At 39.9% G+C, this 16,703-nt stretch overlaps 1 protein-coding gene across 11 annotated transcripts in view; it reads right to left on the reverse strand.

Annotated features, from left to right (window-relative positions):
- Pkhd1 (PKHD1 ciliary IPT domain containing fibrocystin/polyductin) overlaps positions 1-16,703 on the reverse strand; it is a 483,551-nt gene that overhangs the window by 300,506 nt on the left and 166,342 nt on the right. For all 11 annotated transcript variants that reach the window (XM_076557889.1, XM_076557888.1, XM_076557887.1 and 8 more), the window contains one exon: positions 5,669-5,881. In XM_076557889.1, the coding sequence (XP_076414004.1) occupies positions 5,669-5,881 (213 nt within the window). The remainder of the gene's footprint in view (positions 1-5,668; positions 5,882-16,703) is intronic.

Consider the following 16,703-nt stretch of genomic DNA (forward strand, 5'->3'; position numbering starts at 1 on the left):
AGCCAATTAGAGTCTTGATCTCCTGGTTACCATACATGACACTAGTATGTCTAGAGCATATGAGCCCTTCCCTGTTTTTTCTTTTTTTTTTCTTTTTTATTTTTTATGAACACATAACTCCTCCTTTCTTCAGCAATAGAAAATAGAAGTCTATGAAAAACTAGGAATACCAATGAAATGAAGCAAGACAATGACAAGTAGAGGGAGAGAGAGGGGCCAATTCATACCTGAGGAGGTGAGCATGGGCATGGGTCCTGCTGGCAATGAGGGCACTGGAGGCACTCTTGTTCATGGCCAGTTTCTTCCCTGCCCAGCCTTCAGTTTAATTACAAGAAGACATAAATCCTTTTCCATCTAAAGTTATTTACACTGGGATTCTGTGGTGTTTCTTTTTTTAACCAAGCAGTTTGAAATTAATAAAGCCACACACAAAAAATCTACCATGCCATTGCAATAGTTTATATTCCAGCCCAAGGGAATGAAATATAGAAAAAAATATTAAAAGATGGACAAAAGCAGAGGGTAGGAGTGTTGGATGGCAAAGAGACGGGATGAGAAATGATGGATCAGATGGGACTGAGAACAACGATGTTAAAATACATTGTTGATTTAAAAATAGAAAAGAAAAAGAAAAATAGAATAAATTTTAAAAAATTAAACTGGTACTAGGAAAGACTGTGCTACACCAAAGACCAGACTTCATAGAAAGCACATTCCAGCAGAACAGCTTGGAAGAGATAAGGAGTCATGCAGAGTGAGGCCCTGGCCCTCAAAAGGTCCACACTCCACAATTAAAAGAAAGAATTAACAGAGCTGCTTAAAGTCTTTGAATTCTTATTTATTATATACTTATGACTCAGAGGATGTTTACATACCATGCAGCATGCCGGGAAGTCGGGGACAACTTTGTGGGGTGGGTTCTCTCCTCAAACCTTTGCATGAGTTCCAGAGACAGGACTCTGGTTGCCAGGCTTGAGTGGGCATGCTTCACCGGCCCCTTAATGGAGCTTTTAATCACAACTTTTACAGCGAAACTCTTTTTCTTTCTAATGAAATATCACTTTGAACAGGTAGTGGAGATAAAGGCACTGAATTGATTCCTTGAGCTGCTTAAGCTTTGTTACTTGACCTCAAATATTCCCCTGTTTATGGAGCCCCTGGGGGCTCTCTTAGGAAATGTGGTTTTTGTGGAACTCAGTATGAAAATCACTGACCGGGAACACACGGCTATGCGCTGCTCCGTGAGCACTACACTGTGCTTAAGGATAGCATTCCCCTCCTTAGCAACCACACCAACAGCATGCTGTATGGAATGTGTCCAAACCTTGGAACTGAAATACAGATTTCTGGAAACTCTACAAGGAAAGTGAGCGATCCATATAAATCCCCCCCCCCCATTTTTTATTCCTAGGGAAGCATTACACTCATAATAGTTTCACTAGTATTTTCCTCAATTGTGTGCCACATAGTAGTTTTTCTCAGAAATCACCATTTTTATGTAACGCCTCTATCTCGTTACTCCTAGAAAAGGACAAAGGTGGAAGTCCAGTCAAGGCTGTAAAACTACTTTTCTTCTAAGAAACTGTCAGCCAAATTTCTCAGGGAGGAAGCAGAAATGAAATGAGAGACATTGATAAATTTCCCTGCTGAACAATCAATAAAATCCTCTCTGGCCTGCTCAGCCCCCCACTGTGGAGGCAAGAGCCGTAATTACATTGTCAAAAATTCAAGTTGCCCAGGCTGACACGACCTCTTTGAAAAGCGACAAGTGATTGGCACTCAGTTTGGGCGGCGAAACCGCACTGGCAGAGTGTGGCCAAAGCAAAAGGCGAGAGTAGATTTTCTTTCTTGACTCCAAATGCTCAAGCCGCAGACTTCCAGCCCTGGACCCTTTGGTCATATTAACATATCGGAGTGAGGCGGTGACAGTTACTAAACCATCAGCACCCCCTTCCTGCATACCTTGTCTTGATTCATTCTCAAACACACAGGAAAGGAGACTGCCGTGTGTGTGTGTGTGTGTGTGTGTGTGTGTGTGTGTGTGTGTGTGTGTGTGTGAATGCCAAAGTCTGTCGTTTTCCTGCATCAGAACAAAGCCATGAAATGGGCTTTCAACCCCAGCGTTCCTATGATCGCTGAACAGCAAAGCCCGTTTGCCTAGCAAGTTTAATCTGTGGTGAAAATCAGCTGGAGCAGAAGGGTGACAAAGGGCAGTAATGAAGAATAAGCCAGGAGGGAAGCGCTGGGGAGACTGATATGATTGACACGCTGACCCAGTTGTATGATTCTATATGACCTATGCTAGAGTTAAATTAGAATCCATCAATCCCCTCAATCCTAGATGCTAGGAATCAAGTCTGCAAAGGACTCCATTTGCTGCTGCACAGTGTCCGCCTTCTGGCTACATGCAATTGTTTTCTGTGACTTCATTGTAACCACACCTAGGAGTGGTGATTGTCCTGCACTGGAAAGCAACTGTACCACAAGAGATTAAAATCTAAAGGTGTCCCCTGGGTGGTGGGAATGGAACAGAAGGTTCCTGGGAATATTGTTGCCTCATGAGCTCCAAGGCTAAATCTTCTCTGGCTGATGAAAAAAGATATTAATTAATAAGATGAGAAAATGGAAGGCAGAGTGGGCCACATGCCACATTTTCAATTAGAAATTGCTGTCCCCTCAACATTTCCTAATATGAGCTACCTGGCACTATATCCCCTGTAGGTATGGGAAAAGAAAAAGAAGTATAAGCAGAATATGAGGAAACAGTAAGAATGAACACTGTGAGTTGTCTGTCCACTGCTCTAAACCACCTTGTAAGTAGTATAGGATGATGACCATGTTTACTGGTTTTATAGAAATTAACTTGTTCAAAATCACAACTAAAAACCAACATATCTAAGCCAGTTTCTAATTCCACAATGTTCAGTGTACCAGCGAATCTCCCAGGTCAGTCACTGATTCAATGCACATGAAGTTCCCTCTGATAAGCATATTCCTCCTCAACCCTGTGACCAACTGCATCAGAGTCTGGGGATGAGATTCAGAAAGCTAGACTTCAAAACTCTCCCTGGATTAGTCCTTTGAGATTCGCCAAAGCTGGTTAATCTCCTCACTCCATCTTTCCTGGGACACTGAGTGGATGCCACCTCAATAGGGACTTTCTGCGCAGAAGGCAGTGAATCAAGCTGCTCACTTTTTGGAATCTTTGACAGCAAAAGAAAATTAGTTTGTTTCTAATGCCTGATTGTCACCGCACCCACCTTTGCCCTGGGAAAAAAGGCCAGTAAAATTACATAATGATTTTAACCATGATACCCCACCATGCCTCAAGGAGAATCTACTCCAGACCTCAGGTGGTGAGAGATGGAGAGAGAGGATTGAAGAAGGACACACGTGACTGTGGTGCTCTGATGGATGGGAGAGGAAAGGACACCTTCTTACCCAGCTGCCCAAGCTTTTTTCTCATGGACTATTTATTTCAGATGAATGAGGTACAGAATTATCATATCAGAGGGGGCATAGATTGGATTTTGCCATGTCCCATGCTCAGAGTCTGCATTCTGGGTGAGGTGCTGGACACGTATTGTGGGAAGGGCTTTGAGGATGAATAAAATGTTGATAAAAGGTCTGAAAATATAAGAGGGGTGAGAGAAGATGAGCAGGAGGAGGAGGAAGGGGAACAAACATAAAGGAAATACAAAAGTAGACAAGAGAGGAAAACAAAATAGAAAAGAGAAACAGAGAAAAGCCGCACCTCATTGTGATCCAAGAGTATCACATAGACAGACACACTAGGAATATTCCTCTTAATTCACAAAATTTTGAAACATATTATTATTAATAACAGTATTTACTCAGCTGTGACTGTGCCATATTGAACATAGGCAGTGCCATTGTAGATTTTCTTTAATTTGACATTTCCTTATTTATAAAGGCTTAGGATTCCATGGAACTTTTAAAATACAGGCACATAGGGCATAGCATGTCTTCACTGAGTATTCATACATGAACATGGAAGTTCAAATCAAAGAGGGAAGATACACGGAACAAGGTCTCATTTTCCTCATTTCAATTCCAGTTTTTAGAGGACTCAAGCCACGAACACCACAGGTGGCCTAAGTGGCCAGCGGACAAAACACTTGGGGACCACAGCTAATGTGTGGAAAGGCAGAAGATAGGCATGGATCTTAGGGGACAGATCTGTGAGGGTAGGGAAATGGAGTAAAAACCAGTGGGACAGGAATTCCGACTTCCCATCCAGCAAAGCTATTGGTATTTAAAATGACAAAGTTTGATACTCAGTTTCTCAAGCACTTGGCTGGCCCAGGGCCAACAACACTGAGGAACAGTTTTGGTTTCCTCTTAGAGTGAGATGGAAAAGAAGCCACGGAGCAGTTTGAGTGTGTGTAGACAATGATTATTACAAGGTTTGTAACAAAACCAGGACAGAGGACGATATCAGATTCTTCAACCCAGATCTAAAACAATTTTTCTATTACAACTAGGTTTCATTTTGTCACGTCAATATAAAAATGCTGATGTTGATGATGTCAAGCCTCTTAGGCTACTACCTGGGGTCCACATTCTAGGGTTGTTTCATTCTGTTTGGTTTTGTTTGGGGTGCTAAAATCCTAGGTCTTACCCATGTTTTGCAAATACCATATCACTGAGCTACCTCCCCAGACCTGGAGCCCACACTTTTATTCTGGATTTGACCAAGGCCAGACAACAAATATATATACAATTATCTGCGGAAACACTCATTTAATTCTTACATTTTTCCAGTTGATATCAATATCATACACATTTAGGAATTGCTTATATCTTAAGGGAAGAAACAGCCAGTTTGCAAAATGAAATGAGGTGATCAGAAAGCAAGAAAACTTGAAGGAGAAATTGTTTTTTCCTAGGAAGCCGTGAACACCAGGCACATCTGTAAGGGAATTTTAAGTACATCTGTAATTGAACTCTTCATGGGTATTGATGAGTGAAAGGGAGAGGAGAACAATCGCAAAGTGGAGTTGTCTTTACTTGGTCTGTGATGCCAGGATATTAGCTGCTGAGAAATACTAGTTTCCTCTAAATAATTGTCGGTCGGTTTTCACTGAGTCAAATAATGATTACCAATGTCAGTCTCAATGGCTTGCTTCAAAAAAGGTTTTACTCTTCATGGACATATGCAACTGTAATCATCACCTCTAGCCTATGTTGTTTTTATATAGGGTTCCAAGCTAAAAGAATTGCCCCTACCTGGCACAGGCTATTCTCAAGTAGAAGACAGGAGACAAATGAATAAAGAATCACAATAGCTTTTAAAACCACTACTTGCCCATGAAGTACATTATTTTTACTCCCATATTTATCAAACCAGAGGATGCCTTTGGCTAAGCTCACCCTCAGTGGGACAGGGAATATGGCTAAGAAAGATGTTGAAAGCCATCTGATGGTGAGTGTAGGTATCCAGTCCCCTTGCAGGACCATAGCATAGTCTGCCACAGATAATAATAATTAGATATGTCATTTAAGGACATAGTGTTATGCAATAACTGACCTACTGCCTCAACAACTAATAACTAGACTTTTTAAATAATTTATTGATACTCATTGTCCACATATTTGCTAGAAACAGCCCCATTTCAGTTTCCTTTGTGAGTTTTCTGCTCCTTACCATGCAGGGAGAGAGTCCCATTCCTCACAGCCAGGAACTTCACTCCATAGGGAAAGAAGGGAGTAGAGTAGGAACTTCCATAGAGTTTGAGCCGAGCTTTGCCTTGGAAAGGCTTGTCCTCAGATCCAATATGGAGCTCTCCACCATCTGTAATAAGGATGGAGTGGGCTCTGAGCTCGATGGGTCCTGGCTCCATGAAAATCAACTTGCCACCTGGTAAACAAAGAGCAAGCTGTCAGTCTTCAAGAGAATGAGGCTCACCCTGTTTTGGCAGTTCCAACACGTGATGAAATTGCTTTTGTTTATACATTTCTGGAAGTTGGACTTGATATATATTAAACTCTGTTCTACAAGCACCATAAGGTAGGTCAGACACGCAGAGATAGAAACATTATATCTTTAAGCGGTTTCTCATAAGATATTTCTGTTTGCTATAGCTTTGATAATAAATTTCAATGCAACAATCTAAATATCCAGCAATTTAGAATTGGCTAAGTAAACAGTTGAGGGGGTCACTAACCTTACAGGCTACGATAGATTAAACTTGATTATCATATTAAGTACATGACAAAGCACATGTACAAGAGACAAGAGTAGAAAAAAATGGGCTAAAATTGGTGAAAGAATGACAAGAAGCAGTGGAACTAAGATCCTGAGTTTTGTGGAATGCTAGCTAGCCAGTATCCTCCACACTTGCTTTTGTTTTTGTCAACAGACCTTAATTGAAGAGTTCTTCACTGGACAGAGATGAGCAGCCTACCAATTAAGACTCCTTGTCATGCCATACCCTAGGTCACAGACTGAAGCTTTGAGAAGGACCCAGAGCAAAGGGAGGGAGGTTGAGATCTTGATAATTACATTGGTGGTATTCTAAAACTCCTGAAGAGAGTTGCAGCTCCTGAGCCCACCACCTGCTCACCTCCTCCACTCCAAAAGCCTTGATTCTGGTTCGTTTCTGACTTCCATTGATTAATAAGGTACTCAAAACCTTCTAAATCATTTTCTTTCTAAGGAAAGAAAGGTTCCCTTCTGTCATGACAACCAAAGCACATTCACTGGTTCAGACATCAGTCTGCTCAATTTTTGTAACATATGAAAATAAGTTTATGGCAAAATTATTGTGAGATAAGTAATTAAGTCCTCTTAAGGAAAATTTTTTTCTTCTTGGTATCTAATTGGTTTATGTTTCATATAATGTATCAATAACATCAGAGTCATTAACAACTTTATGATACTTTAAGTATCTCAGACAAACACCTAACCAGAATGAGATATAAAATCTCCTCCTTGATGCAAACATATTGCAAAAACACTAAAATAGACAATGTTCCTCCCTATAGCAGAGTTCTCTGAGTGCTCTACAACAGAAACACTAATATAGGTGTTTTTCTTGTTATTGTTTATTACTTTTTTCTGCTATATAAAATATTTTTATTAATTCTTCAAGAATTTCATAAATGCATGCAAAGTATTCTATGGTCACCCCCATTCCTCCAGAGATCCACCATACACTTATCTATCCCTCTCCTAAATTTATGTTCTCTTTTTATTTTTTAATAACTCACTGAGTTAAATGTATACTGACCACATAATCGTGGATGTTAGGCCAATCACTGGAATGTGGTTGATTTATTGGGAGGTCACATCACTAAAGAAAACTGACTTTCCTTCCTCCAGTAGCCACCAACTGTTAGTACTCCTCAGTTGGGGTGGATGCTTACCAGTTACTCCCCAAAGTATGCCACAGAATGCAGATTGGCTTGATCTTATACAGGTCTTATGCAGACAACCACAGGTGCTGTGAGTTCATTAGTACCTTGGTCCTCCCCTTTCCAGAAATCATTGTCTGGCCAAGTCTTCCCTAACTACTAGATGTCCTCTTCCAAACTCTGTGGTAGTGTCCCACCTCACTCAGGATACATTTCAGTGTCTTTATATCTGGCTGAGAAAGGCTCCTGCATGGTTTACTGTCCATCTCTAACTCCTCTCCAAAATCTTCTTATCAAATTTAATATTCATCTGTTCTGCTATAGCTTGAAAATGTCAACTCACACATGAGTTTGTTCCCAATGTTCTAGGTTAATGGAAGGAAAAGGATAGAGATGTAAGCCAACCATTGTGTTTAGAGGTGGAGACTTTTGAAAGTGATGAAATAAGGTCAGAGATTAGAGAGCCATGATTAAATCTTGGTTGCTTTATATTGGGAGGGAGATAGAGCATGCATAGAGAGAGATACACATATAACCCTACAATAAAATAATGTAAAAGTAGGGTAGGAAAACTTGCAAAAGCTTTTTCCATGCTATGTGACCATGTCAACTGAAATAAATCTATTTTCTTTACAAAGTATCTGGCCTCAAGGATTTCATTACACTAACAAAAGCCGACTAATTCATGTTTCAAACATATTGGCCTGTCTGCTAGACTTTATGGTCTGGTTTGGGGTATTATTTTTGTTGATGCTGTTTTTCTTTGTTTGTTTGTTTACTTGTTTGATGTTGGAGATATCCATTTGGTGTTGGACCTTGTACATGCTAGGCAAGTGCTCTGTCATCCTTTGACTCTATGTCCTCAAAAAAGCCATGTAACTTTGGTAAATACTCTTCCTTTCCTTATAAACTTGTCTGGATTATATGAAGGAGCCTGCCCTGTCCCATCATCATGTGTATTTTTGTAATATCTGAAAGATATATTACCTATTTGTACCTTTATTTTCTGTTCTCTCTATGCCAGAATGCACTCTTTATAGGGGCAATTACCAATTCTGTTCATTTTAAATATCTAATGACTACAGCAGCAACTATAGGTAACTGACACAATATATAATTGTTGAGTGAATAAGTATAAGGGTATATCTTTTCAGAGAATCTGATACAAATACAAACATATACTCTCACTTCCATTTTCTCAGGAAAGATATTATATTTCTATTTGAAAAAATTAGACATCTCAGTAAATTAAAGCAAAAGATGTAGAGAGAAAGATGTCAGAAATGTCTCAAAAGGCAGATCCTACTTTTACAAGGAAGATATTGGTGAGGGGCTGTACACAGCAAAGACTCTTTCTTCACTAGCTAAACTTTGTCTGGAATTCAGTATACTAATTCATGGATTTGAGTTGTTGCTTTCCAGAAACAACAACTGGAAGTAGTTAACACTACATGAAAGGAGAGAAGGAAAGAGCTAAGGTGCCTGTGGTTATTTTTCTTCACCTCCATCTTAATGCAGAGATAATGATCAAGAAATGTTTGACTGACTGTCAAATGTAGAGACCATTTCTCTGAACTTATGTTCTAAAATTTCTTTACATCTTTTTTGGTTCTCATTATCATACTTTCTAGTCTTCGATTCCAAATCTCGGGCCACACACCATCAGTAACAGTTATAGGATGCTTACTTGGACTAGAACTCATACTCTTTCAGTTCAGACATAATTTAGACACGCTCTGTCTAGGCATCTAATTCGTCTTTTTGTGAAGGATTCAAGGAAGTTTCTCTGGGGAATTAAGATTCATTAAAATAATGCTCAGAGGTCCCAGCTTTAGTGTCTGATGACCACTCATTGCAAGTGTCAGCTGCTTTGATATTTTTCACCTTCATTCCCAACTACTGCTAATGTCCACTCACTTTAGACAATAGTCTCAACACTCTCTGACCATTGACTTTCTACAGCTCATAGCTGTTAGTCTTGACTTCCCTCTTGAACTATGTTCTGTGTAAACTATACTATAAGGCAGAAAAACTATCTAAGAAGCAAGACTCCCTTTTGGCAATCTCTGGGCCTGGTGCCAGAGAACAGTAGCACTCTGCTTACCAGGCTTCTAAAAGACCCATTAGCAATCTTGACATTAATTTTTCCATCCATTGTCATCACACTAAAAATGCAATAATGAAACTGAACTCCACTGTGAACAAAAAAAGAAGAAATGGACTTTGTGCTACAGTTCACATAATGGTATCAACTAAAACTTTTTCACTCACATCACTCATGTCCTCACTAACTTTATTTGACTGATGAACCACAGATTGCATGGCAAGACTTCCCACTGTAAATAGTCAGTGAATCAGAACTGACCTTGATGAGCAAATAGTGAAGGTCATGCTGCGGTCCTATTATATGCATCTGATTGACCTTCAGTAGAACCTGCAGTTTCATTATTTAGGAATAGTTCAGTTTTCTCCGTTGCAAAGTAGAGGGGGAGAACCATGCACCTGCTAAGATCCTTCCAACTCTAGAACATTTGATAGTTCCATCTATAAGGACCATATAGCATCCTTTGGTTCTTATATTCTCACTAAAAGGAGTTCAGCAAGATGCATAGGGAGTGTCAGCAAGTGAAGTTTATTAGAGTATATCAAAGTTTATTAAAGCAAGAATACACTCACCTGACATTAGTGATGGGACCTGTCAGAATATCAAGCTTATTTTGCGGATGGTTTTTGCTGCTGCTTCTTGGTGTGAGTCTTTTTCTTTGTCATCTAGTCATGTCATTCATCTTTTCCCATTATGGTCAGTGGCTTTAAAACAGGCTATTTTAAAAGTACACCTCCTCTCAGTGTATATTCTCACCTATATATAAGTTAAACTAGGATTGCTTCTAAATTTATAATCCAATATAAGATCACATAACCTGATCTTGTGACTATGTGTTGATCTAAATATCCTTTTGTCACACACTAAAATTAAACAATAGAACTTTTTCTCCAAGCCTCGTTGCTCCGCCACTTATATCTAAAATCTACCTAATAAGAATATAGTCAGATTTGGAAAGAGGAAGGTGTCTGGTGAGAAAGTGGAAGGAATATCAAGAGAGGGGATAGTGGGGCCTGGATATGATATAAGTACATCAGAGTAGCCATGAAATTGTCTCAAGGAAGCCTGTTATTTTGTGCAGTGATGAATAAATGACAATTTTTTTAATTTTTAAATTTAATTCTTAATTTAATTCTTTTTTAATTAATTTAATTCTTTACATATGTTACATCCCAATCACAGTTTTCCCTTCCTCCACTCCTCCCAGGTACCCACCTCTTCTCTCCCTAGATCCCCTCCTCCTCTGTTTTCCTTCAAAGAGAGAGAGAGGGAGCCTCCCAGGGATATCAATTGAACATGGTAACAAATTACAAAAAGGCTAAGCACAAACCCTCAGACCAAGGGTAGGGGGGCAACCCAGTAGGAGGAAAAGGGTCCCAAGAATAGGCAAAAGCATTAGAGGCACATCCCACTCCCACTGTTACAGAGTCCCACAAGAACACCAAGCTATATAACCATAATGTATATTCAGAAGACCTAGCTTATACCCATACAGGGTCTGTGATTATCTCTTCAGTCTCTGTGAGCCCCTATGAGCCATACTTAGTTGGGTCTATGGGCTGTGTTCTCCTGGTGTCCTTGACCCCTCTGGTTCCAATAAATAAACTGGACCTCATGAAGCTGAAAAGCTTCTGTAAGGCAAAGGACACTGTCAATAGGACAAAATGGCAGTCTACAGAATGGGAAAAGATTTCCACGAACTTCATATCTGACAAAGGGATAACATAAAATGAACTCAAGAAACTAGACATCAACAAACCAAATAATCCTATTAAAAATGGGGTACAGAGCTAAACAGAGGATTCTCAACAGAGGAATCTCAAATGACTGAGAAACATGTTCAACATCCTTAGCCATCAAGGAAATGCAAATCAAAACTACTTTGAGATTCCATCTTACACCTATCAGGATGGCTAAAATTATATATATATATATACATACACATATAATATATGCTCATGCTGGCAAGGATGTGGAACAAAAGGAACTCCTCAATTGCTGGGGTGAGTGCAAACTTTTACAGCTACTATGAAAATCAATATGGCAGTTCCTCAGAAAATTTGCACTCGATCTACCTCAAGACCTAGCTATACCACTATTGGTCATAGTCTTAGTTAGGGTGTCTATTAAGAGACACCATGACCACAATGACTCCTATAAAGGAAAAACATTTCATTGGCGTGGCTTACCTTCTCAGAGGTTTAGTCTATTATCATCATAGTGTGACATGGTGGCATGCAGGCAGTCATGGTGCTGGAGAAGTAGCTGAGTGCCCTACATCTTGACTTGCTGGCAACAGGAAGAGGTCTGTCTCACTGGGCGTAGCTTGAGCATATATAAGACTCAAAGCCTACTTCCACAGTAATACTTCCTCCAACATGGCCACACCTCTCCATAGTGCCACACCCTTTGAGGGCTATTTTCTTTCAAACTACCACAGACATATACCCAAAGGATGTCCCATCCTACCACAAAGACACTTACTCAACTATGTTCATAGACACTTTATTCATAATAGCCAAAAATTGGGAACAACCTAAATGTCCCTCAACTGAAGAATGGATAAAGAAAATGTGGTAGATTTACATAATGGAGCTGTCATTACTTACTATATTACTCAACTGTTAAAAACATTGACATCATGAAATCTGAAGGCAAATGAATGGAACTAGAAAAAAATCATCCTGAGTGAGGTAACCCAAACCCAGAAAGACAAACATGGTGTGTACTCACTAGTAAGTGGATATTAGGTATTAAGCAAAGAACAATCACACTACAATACACATACCCAGAGAGGCAAAGTAACAAGGAGGCTTAAGAAGGTAATATGGTTCTCCCTGGGAAAGGGAAATAGAATAGATTTTTCAGGTGGACTGGGATGGGTGAGGATGGGAACAGGAGAGTCCAGGTGGAGGGGTGGATGGAAGAAGAGACTACTGGGAGAAACAACTGGAGTGGGGGCGGGGAGGGGGTTGGGGGAGATGCAGAAACCTAGTGCAGTGGAAATTCCCTGGAATCTACATGAGTGACCCTAGCAATGTCTCCTAGTTATGGGGTATACAGAACCAGAACTGGCCACCCTATATAACCAGATAAGGCTCCAAGAAGTGAGACTGGGTCATCAACCCAACCACAAAACCCTCAACTTATAGTATGTCCTGCCTGAAAGGTGTGCTGGGGTAATGGTGAAGCAGAATTTGTGGGAGTGGTCAGCCAATGACTGGTTCAACTTGAGGCCCACACCACAAGAAAGAGCTCGAATGCCTGGCATTGCATGGATGGCCAAGAAACAAAGGCTGGGCACCCCAGACCCAATTTTGAACCAAATATGACTGGCAAAAAAGAAAAAAGTCAATGAAATGATTCCTAATGATATTCTGCCATACTTATAGATTGGTCTGTAGCCCAAATGTCATCAAAGAAGCCTCATCCAAGCCGGGCGGTGGTGGCGCACGCCTTTAATCCCAGCACTCGGGAGGCAGAGCCAGGTGGATCTCTGTGAGTTCGAGGCCAGCCTGGACTACCAAGTGAGTCCCAGGAAAGGCGCAAAGCTACACAGAGAAACCCTGTCTCAAAAAAACCAAAAAAAAAAAAAAAAAAAAAAAAAAAAGAAGCCTCATCCAGCAACTGATGGGAGCAGATGCAAAAACCCACAGCCAAACACTAGGTGAATCCAGGGAAATTCTGTAGATGACAATTTTTTTAATTATTTTTAATAATGTATTTAGATGTTCATTTGATATTAAAGATGACATGAAGCCAGGTTTTTCTGAGATTGACTGGGGTATATATAGTACATTTGGAATCACCCTTCAAATAAGACTGAAGAGATCATTTTAGACTTTGATTACATTTTGAGTCAGGTTTCATTATGTTCTCCCATTTATTTTATAACAAAATGTATTGTAGCCCAATACTTATTCCAAAAACAAAGGATTTTTTTTAAAAAGTAGATGTTTATTAAATACTTACCATAAACCAAACTCATTGGACAGTTTATTTGAAATAATCTTCAAAACTTAGCTTGTGAAATAAACACCCCTTTCTGTGTTTCCCATAGCAGAAAATAGGCTTAGAGAAGCTTGCATTTCTTTTAACTAAGAAAAAAGCTCAGCATTAGAACACAGGACCACTTGACAAAAACACCAGTATTTTACCTATTTCCACAAATAGTTCCTGGCAATCTTTTCACTGAGTGAGGTTGTTTTCATAGCTGTATTTAAGTGAAAACATATTAACCTAAGTAAGTTTGCCTTTAGCTTGTTTCTACAAGAGTTTATTTTTATTTTGTTAATGGAGATATCCTCCCCTTTTTCCAAAAAGGATATATAACAGATTACAAGGATTAGTAGATAAATACATAAGCCTGGGCTCTGTCCCTTATACCATTAAGCAAAATTTTAAACACATTGAAACAAATTGGTAGAGATTTTGAAACACCAGTAAACATCATTTACTGACAGGACCTTGGTACAAAGAGAACAAATACTTCATGTCGAAAGTGCTGAAACAGGATGAATTAATGAACATGAACATCATAAACCCTGCTAAAAAGCATTTCCCTTGCTTCATCAGCAGGAAAGAATAGAAAGGTACACAATGGAGGAAGTTTACTAAGGAATTCAGTTCTTTGTATATAAAATAATTCCATGGTACCCAAAGTGAAAGCCTTTCTGCGGGGAGAAAAAAAATCTAAAGCCGATGCTTCCTCCTGGCCTGTGTAAAGGCCTCAGAATTTCCATCCTCACAGAGACAACTTGAAATCAGTCTAGAACAGGCCGCTTCACAGGATGGTGACTTGGACATGGGAGGGCAGTAGGAGGATGCTATGTCTCCACTTTACAGACTCTGACCCCATTTCTTAAAGTTAAAGTAAAGAGTGGAGCTAAAATCAGCCTTTCGGGATGACTCTAAAATTGCTTGTTATGACTTGAATGAAAGCTGGCTGTATCTTCACAAGTGGTCTTGGGTAATTGTATAAGAATCAATCAAGCAACATTACAGTTGCTTCCCCTCGAAAATACATAAATGAACACATCTTTTACATGTAACCACTCATTTCCATCAAACCTCTCTTATTTCTTTGAAGGGGAAGTAAAAGAGACTTTTAGCAGCCAGCTAATGTTTGAAGGGGAAAAAAAGGAACATTGAAAACAAACTTTTGGCTAACTGTACAATTAATCATCATCTGTAGTGACCACAGAATAATTTGCTGTGGTTTTTTTTTTTTTTTTTTTTTTTTTTTTTTTTTTTTTTTTTTTTTTTTTTTTTGGTTTTTCGAGACAGGGTTTCTCTGCGTAGTTTTGCGCCTTTCCTGGAGCTCACTTGGTAGCCCAGGCTGGCCTCGAACTCACAGCGATCCGCCTGGCTCTGCCTCCCGAGTGCTGGGATTAAAGGCGTGCGCCACCACCGCCCGGCCAATTTGCTGTGTTTTATAAAGAAAACAGATACATAGCTTTAAAGATGACTTCCTTACAAAAAAAAAAAATTAACTTATTTTTTACTATGAACCAATAATCTTGCACAGAGCTGGCTTTCCTGGTCTTCAGTTCTTCCGTTTCTTTTTCTTTCATAATCCCCATCCCCAGCTGGACCTTTGCCTCACTTCTCTACTATAACTGTTTCTGTCAAGGTCACAAATTTTATTCATATTAGTCTCAAACTTTGATGTACCTCGTAATTTGCTATTTCTGGGAACTCCTTCACCCCAATTGCCCAGAACTGTGTGGTCCTGGTTTTCCTTCTCTCTCTCTCTCTCTCTCTCTCTCTCTCTCTCTCTCTCTCTCTCTCTCTCTCTCTCTCTCTCTTTCTTTCTTTTTGAAACTGGGTCTCATTATGTAGTCTTGGCTGTCTGGGAACTCACTCTGTAGACTAGCTGGCCTTGAACTCACAGTGACCCACCTGCCTCTGCCTCCCAGGTGCTGGGTTTAAAGAGTCACTACCCTGGGCTTCTTCCTACTTCCCAGGCATCTATTCCCCGGTAGTTGATTTCTCTGATCATGCCAACCTATGACACTCCATGTGTCCCAAAGACCCAACCCTTTGGCCACTTTTCTTATTAGTGCATGGACAACACCTTTATTGTCCCATTTTTATCTCAAGGGTTAAAAATATCAACGTACCTAGTTGTTGATAACTCCCAAACATTTATCTCCAAGCCTAATCTCAGCCTTCAACTCAATTTATACACCCATCTTCATATTCAGTAATTGGATGTCCAATTATCTTTTAAACCCAACAGTTCAAACCCTAAACTCCTCTTACCTCAGAGATTTGGTTTGCTGAGTCTCACAACTCTGGAGTCGACTTTCACTCTTTCAACCCCTGAAGAAATTGTGTGCATCTTATCTTCAAATTACCCTCATAACTCAACTACTTCTCACCACCTGGATATATGCTCCTACAGTCTAGGTCATTTTCATCTCAGTCCTGAAATATTGGAAGAGCTTATCTTTTTAATGGAAGCCATAATCCATCTCTCTGTTAGAATCCTGGAGCTGTTCCCATTTCTCTCAAAGCCCCCCAGACCCTTCAGGGTTAGTCTCCTCTGGCTCTGGCACCCTCTAGTCCCTTCTTGATCCAGTGCTCCTGTTGCACTGACCATTTTGCCATCTCCTCCCATCTTGCAGCCTTTACCCTTGATTTGTGCAAAGTCCCCTAGCTACCCTTCCTCAGGATCGGTTCCCTGTCCACCTCAACCCATGCTGAATTTTGCTCTGTGGAAGTAAGAAATCCAATAAAAACATAACATATTTGCTTATTTGTTGTTTCCTTATAAAAGTAAACTCTCTAAGAGGATGATTTTGACTGGTTTCTTCCACAGCCAAAGTCTCTGTGCCATTAACAGCACCTGGGCCATGGGAAATAGTAAAGTCTTGTTGAATAAATACAACTTTAAGCTAGAGAAGTGAGTGAGTCTCCCACAGAGGATAAGTAGACTGAAAACAAAAGAGGGGGAAAAGGAGCAGGGAAGAAAGGTCCATCAAATATCCACATAAAGTCTAGAATAATAAGAATTAAATAGATTAGAATAATCAGAAAGTCCAAGCAAATGCATGGACTCTGGGGAAAGTTTTAAGAGCTGTGGAGGTGGTAATTGGGATGTCAAATACTATATGCCATTTTTTAGGAGGATTGGGGGAGTAAAGGTTCAGAGTGATAGCATTTTTGGTGAGGAGGTGAGTATTAGGTGAAAAAGGAAACAAACAATGAACTCAAGGGT

The sequence above is a fragment of the Peromyscus maniculatus genome, chromosome 21 (genome assembly GCF_049852395.1).
Source record: "Peromyscus maniculatus bairdii isolate BWxNUB_F1_BW_parent chromosome 21, HU_Pman_BW_mat_3.1, whole genome shotgun sequence".
Classification (NCBI taxonomy): Eukaryota; Metazoa; Chordata; class Mammalia; order Rodentia; family Cricetidae; genus Peromyscus; species Peromyscus maniculatus.